The sequence below is a fragment of the Mya arenaria genome, chromosome 8, assembly GCF_026914265.1.
Source record: "Mya arenaria isolate MELC-2E11 chromosome 8, ASM2691426v1".
In the NCBI taxonomy this organism is placed as follows: domain Eukaryota; kingdom Metazoa; phylum Mollusca; class Bivalvia; order Myida; family Myidae; genus Mya; species Mya arenaria.
Genome location: NC_069129.1, coordinates 69,070,618 through 69,077,418, shown reverse-complemented (window position 1 = coordinate 69,077,418; position 6,801 = coordinate 69,070,618). Strand labels below are relative to the sequence as shown.

Below are 6,801 nucleotides of genomic sequence, written 5' to 3'. Positions count from 1 at the left end.
TATGCCACACTTTAAAGCCATAAGAGACCGTATGGTAACTATTTGCCACACTTTAAAGCCATAAGAGACCGTATGGTAACTATATGCCACTCTTTAAAGCCATAAGAGACCGTATGGTAACTATATGCCACACTTTAAAGCCATAAGAGACCGTATGGTAACTATATGCCACACTTTAAAGCCATAAGAGACCGTATGGTAACTATATGCCACACTTTAAAGCCATAAGAGACCGTATGGTAACTATATGCCACTCTGTGAAGCCATAAGAGACCGTATGGTAACTATATGCCACACTTTAAAGCCATAAGAGACCGTATGGTAACTATATGCCACACTTTAAAGGCATAAGAGACCGTATGGTAACTATATGCCACTCTTTGAAGCCATAAGAGACCGTATGGTAACTATATGCCACACTTTAAAGCCATAAGAGACCGTATGGTAACTATATGCCACTCTGTGAAGCCATAAGAGACCGTATGGTAACTATATGCCACACTTTAAAGCCATAAGAGACCGTATGGTAACTATATGCCACTCTTGGTAGCCATACGAGACCTTTTGATAACTACATGCATATATATGCGACACTTTGAATCGATTAAAGCTGTTTGATAACTAAATGCCACTTTTGGAAGCCATAAGAGACCGTCTGGTAACTGTATGCAACCCCTTGAAGCCATTAGAGACCGTTTTGATAACTTTATGCCACACTATGAGAGATCGTGTGATAACTATATGCCACACTTTGAAGCCATAAGAGACCATGTGATAACTAATTGCAACTGTGTATTTCGAATTAGTAGTAGTAGGCGGTGGTAGCATGGTTAGGACAATAGTTGAAATTCTTAATACATAATGAGTGCATATCTGATTTTTTTCATTGGCTGAAAAATAGATGTATTTTAATGAATACCAAGCCATTGGCAGAAGAGTTGTCTCTATTATCGCATGCATATTCCTTCGTCTCCTGCCTCATGCTTATTCCTTCGAGATTTTGTCGGTCATTTTTACCACAGTTTTTATGAAGTGTTTAGGTAAAAGTACCAAAATATTCAAAAACAATTCCAATACCCAGACATGCAAAGTTCTCGACTTAGTCAGCTGGATGACTGATATCTTGGGTCAACTCGTATGCAAGTGAATGGATAATTTTGGTATACGGCTTACGCGAATTACTCAATTTCAATGAAACTTGGTTAACATGTTTGTCTTTATAAAATGGAGTTATTTATAATGCATTCCTAGAATAAATTTGTTTCTTTCATTTTCGCGTTTTGTTATCTGTCGTATAGGTGACGCCATTCTTAAATTTAAATTATCAAGCAAATACACAAGCGTCTCATCATGACTGTGATAAATCTCCATCAATAGTTCAGGGCATAATTCAGTATGTTCCCTGACGGTAAGGGTACACCTATGCACCTCCAGATAACAACCCTCTAAAATAAGTACGTAACCTCATGCATTATCTACTTGTATAGTTGTGTATCTATTTTACTTTTATTATCTTATGATTCCCCCTTTTTACTCCATCATGAGTAAACTGGGCTTGTTTACGGGACTCTTCCTGCTGTTGGCGGCCGCGTTTTACGGGCGGCAGGAGTGAATGTTTTGTATCTATTAAATTACTTATCTTATGATTCCCCTTTCTTAACTCAATCATGAGTAAACTGGGCTTGTTTACGGGGCTCCTTCTGCTGTTTGCGGCAGTGTTCTACGGGCGGCAGGAGTGGAGCCGAGCCGCACGAGAAGCCGTCCACCGGAAGTTGGTGAGGAGTACTGACACGCTTCGGGAGATACAGGAGCACGCCAAGGAATTCAACAGGAAGGAAATAATCAAGGTCAGTCAAGATCATTACACAAGTAATTGCATGATTCGGTGTACAGACTAGCGGATTTAGGGTGTGAGGGTGCAACCGGTGACATTAAATTGTTCAAGTTTACTTTTATGATAATATCGGAGAAAAAGTAATAGAACGCTCAGAATGCACAATATTGGACTAGAAATTGCCAAAATGTCTTTGGGAGTACTCCAAAACCAATCGCAAACATTTTAATCAATTTTCTTTTCTGAGGGAGGGGCAAAAGTAAAAAAGTTGTGTCCCTAAGTAACGCTCTATCTAACGTGAAGTCCTGGAGTATACATGCAGATGACATGGTTTTAATGCAATCTAAATTAAATTTGAAATTGCTTGCCGTATCAATGACCTTACCAACTTCAATGTAACCTTAATTATGATGAAATATACCCTGATAATAGTATCTTAATCTGATGTGTATATACTACTGAGGTATTTAATATGTGTTCCACTGATATCAAAATGCGCGTAATGTCGTTGCAAACTAGCTTTCATAATTATGTGCGATGTTTGCCGCAAGGGACCATGTGTTCATTAAAAGGCTGGGGTAGTACTAGGGTGGTATGATATTCACTTTCTAGCCAAGAGGTCGCGGATATGGCCTCTCAAAATATACACTTATATCTTGTTACTCTTCACACTCAAACTGAAATAAATATGTTATAAACTTTGTTTTCTTTCATAATCCGAGATGTGAACGGCTTGCTATTAAATTGAGCTCTTCTTTGGAATCGTTTAAGGGTCTTTTAAATTTCCGAATTGGAGGGGAAATACCCAAAGTTGAAATGGTTCAAATTTCATTATTTATTTAGATTTAAGTTACAATAATGCTATGCACTATTGAGTTGAGCTATTTTTCGAGTGAATACTCTGATATTTGTTTTAATTTCATTTGCAATTTTTCGGAAAAGTCTTTCGACAATAGGGATATGTTTTCGAGTCAAATCGTTCAAGATTATCCAATCAATAATGTATTGTTACTTCTTGATGATTTATTTTCACATTTAAAGCCGAGAGTCAATAAAACATTTACTTTCTTGTTTTAAGACGCTAATATCTTCCTTAAATGTTACAATTGATAGATGCAAAAAAGAGACGTATCCATTTTAATTGCATTTCTCTACTTCACTTATTTTACTTTAATAATCGAAACAAAAACATATGATCTGTGAACAGATAAAAATGTTAGCGTTATTTGGGCGCTTTCTTAACCCACGTAACTACTAATTGAAATCCCATTTATAAAGACTAACATTTTTCATCTGTACATAAATCATGATTGTTGTGTTTTTGTTGTTTTGATCAATAAAGTCAAATGAGAGATTAAAGTTGCACTCTCACAGATTTACCATTTTTACAACTTTTTTATTTTTTGTCTTAGAAAGAGCATATTTTTGCGTAAATATCTGCAAACCAATGATATAAGATTGCTGACAAAAAATCAGATCGTAGATTTTCATATTTCCGTTCGAAAATTAATGTTTTATGGCCTAAACCGTTACTAACAGTTTAAGAAAAAATGCATAAAACATCATTTTTTAACTTAATTACAAAAATCTGCGATCTAATTTTTTGTCAGCCGTCATATTTAACTGGTTTCCATGGTTTTTCGCAAAAATTAGCTCGTTCCAAGACAAAAAAAAATTGTCAAAACTTTCAATCTGAGAGAGTGCAGCTTTAACATAATGCATTAAAATGAATACGTTGTTTGTGTATGAATCCAGTGTAAACCTTTGTTGCAGCCCTTTAAAACTGAAGCAATCACCACAAAACACATCACAAGACATTGTGGATTGAAAAGTGCCATTTTTTGGCACCTGGAGAATTTCTAATCTTGTTAAACCTTAGCGTGAAAATTCAAATCATCGCATGCTTAGCCAGAATCGAATAAAATCTTCTTTCGTTAAATATGAAAATCTCTTAAAACACATGAACATGACTACAGCGTGATTGCGAAAGATTGAAGCTTAAAAAAGACACCGGAGTTTTTAAAATAATGTGTTTTTGTCATTCAAACCACGTTACTATAGTTATATATTATACTTTATATAATTGTTTCACTTCCTTGTGTATATAAAGTTGATCGGTTCGTATATCACTATATTTAGTAAAAATCCAGTTCGGGGGCTGACTAGCCGGACCTTTAACGTCATATGACCTCAGTGGTGTGTAATATTTGTTAATTATGATTCCTTTCTCCAAAGGCTACGGACTCCATCTATGTTGGACTCGGGTACGCACTCGCCAACTCGATCATGTTGGTCGGTCCATCCGGGCTTGTGATCGTGGACGTCACGGAAACGCTGAAAGGAGCTCGGGAAATCTTCGACGAGTTCCGGAAAATCTCGGACAAGCCCGTCACTGACATCATATATACGCACAATCACGCTGACCACGTAAACGGCGCCACAGTACGTACACTTGTTATCATACACTATTGTTAACTATCTGCTTCAACAAATTTTGTCAACACAAAATAAAAGACGCTCACATTATTAGGCTCGCTCAATAGAGCGAGCCTTTTTTAGTGATTGGTTTATGAGATCGTACTGGAGACGGAAATGATTGATTTAAGCCTTTCGATTGTAAGTGTATGCGCAGAAAAGTGTTGTTGAAAATTTAGAATTAGAGAATTATACTATTTTGACTACTGTTAGAGTGATTTCGATTTATCTTTTGTTTTAGGTAGTATTTGATCAAATTGAGGTGATAGTGAGGTTGCAAAACATTACTTGTAAACAATGAACTCATAATTATGAGGAAATATTTTTCCATTCTTCCAGGCGTTCGTCGAAGACGATTTGCATCCACCGAATGTTTGGGCCCATGCGTCAATCAAGAAAGGGTTTGAAGTTCTATTTACTGGAGCCAGTGACGCCCACTTTGCGCGGGCCATGCGGCAGTTCGGCGTGTTTCTTCCAGAAAAGGTGTCCGCGGGAATCGGTCACCGTCTGAAGTACGGGGTTGAGAACACCGATATCGGTCCTATATTCCCGACCAAGTTTGTCCCTGGAAATGAATTGGACGTTAAGCTTGGGGGTAATTATGTTCAAGACGATAAGAATTATATTTGAAGACCTTATCTGTCTTACTAGTGATTTTTTTAATAATGTGTATATGCATTAATATTAAAGACAGAGACACTTTAAGGGACCAAGCACATCAGTTGTTTGTTCATCATTCATCCCGTTATAGAGATTAAATGGGATATTTTTATTCTCTTTAGGACTTGATTTGAAAATCGTGCACATTCCCGGTGAAACTGACGACCAGATCGGAGTGTGGGTGCCTAGCGAGCGGGCCTTCCTGTGCGCGGATGACCTGTACCGGGCGTTCCCCAACCTATACGCGATTAGGGGCACCAAGACGCGTTCCTTGCTCACGTGGGTTCGTTCCCTGGACAAGATAATAGACCTGGAACCGGACATCCTGATTCCCAGCCACACTCGGCCCGTTACCGGCCACGACACCGTCATGAAGGTCCTCACTGAGTACCGAGACGCCATCCAGTTCATCCACGACCAATCACTGCGGTTGACGAATTATGGCTACCATCCAGATGAAATCGCTAACATGGTCAAACTTCCTGTCAAACTTGCCAGCAGCCCTTTTTTGAAGGAATTCTATGGTTCGGTGAAATGGTCGGCCAAGTCTGTGTTTACGGAGCATGAGGGTTGGTTTAGTGGGGACCCCGTTGACCTGGACCCACTCACAAGGGATGAAAAAGCTCAAAAGATGGTCGAGTTGGTCGGCGCTGAAACATTGATTGAAAAGGCTAAAACGGCTCTTCAAAACAACGATTTTCAATGGGCGTTGGAACTGTCTTCGTACGTGGCTAGGTTGGATGCAGGGAATAATGTCGCTAAAGACATTCAGGTAGAATCTCTAACGGAACTAGGGTCTAGGCAGTTAAGTAACAACGGTAGAAATTACTATCTTACCTGTGCAATGGAAATAGCGACAGGACTCAAACTCACTTCCCCACAAGGGTCCAAAGCTAAATTTATCAATGCATTTCCTATTGACTACGTAATCGATACACTTCCGCGTCTTTTTAAACCGGAAGAGTGTGAAGACAGAAACGAGACCATTGTGTTTGAGTTCTCGGACCCTCCCTCTATACATTCAATTCAGCTAAGGAACGGTGTGGCCATCTCCAGACACAAAGAGCCGAAACACTGTGACATCCGTGTGAAGGTTAACGAGGCGGTCTGGAAAGAAGTGGTGGCCAAGACCCGTAGCTCCGCGGCTGCCCTCCTCTCCGGGGATATATCGGTGGAAGGAGGGGTACTTGCGTTCAAGTCGTTTATGGACTGCTTTGACAGAGACTCTCATTTCACATTACGTTGAGAATAGTTTATTTTAGTGCAGTTTTATGTTCATGTAAAATACATGTAATGTTTTACATGTATTTAAGGCATACCTGTGATAGTAACAGTATATAGATGAATAAGTTAAAAGCATTCGTATTTTATTCACCGTGTTCAAGTGTAAGTACGCGACGATGGTGATCTCGCATACGTACAACATGTATGCATCTAATTTCTGTAGTAAATTACTAAAATTGTTTATATATTAATTGTGTTAAAATGTATTTGTTAAGTACATAATAATATATAAGGTTGTCAAGGACAACCTTCATCCTCGTGTCATTCAGTGGATCCAAGACCTTTCCCGTTTGAAGATATTCGAGCAAACCATTACAGTTTACTTAAACATGAAAACAACTCGTCCGTTTAACCCTGTTTTTTCACGAACACAAGCTGCAATCGTGCATCTAAATATACAGACCACTGTTCTCCAACAATTACAGACTAACCAGGAGAACTTGTTCAGTGAATACATATTTATTGTAAACATAGGATTGTTTATGTGGCAAAATACGTATCAAATGCGTTGGTGTACCTTTTTATTCAAACTCAGCGTATAAAGATAA

General features: G+C 38.5%; 1 protein-coding gene across 1 annotated transcript; it reads left to right on the top strand.

The window, feature by feature from the left end:
* Nucleotides 1-1,535: 1,535 nt before the first annotated feature.
* On the top strand, nucleotides 1,536-6,790 carry LOC128242343 (linear primary-alkylsulfatase-like). The gene is made up of 4 exons (XM_052959460.1): nucleotides 1,536-1,847; nucleotides 4,070-4,276; nucleotides 4,649-4,904; nucleotides 5,092-6,790. Exons 1-4 carry the CDS (start codon nucleotides 1,668-1,670, stop codon nucleotides 6,213-6,215), a joined length of 1,767 nt encoding a protein of 588 aa, XP_052815420.1. The 5' UTR covers nucleotides 1,536-1,667; the 3' UTR covers nucleotides 6,216-6,790.
* Nucleotides 6,791-6,801: the final 11 nt, after the last annotated feature.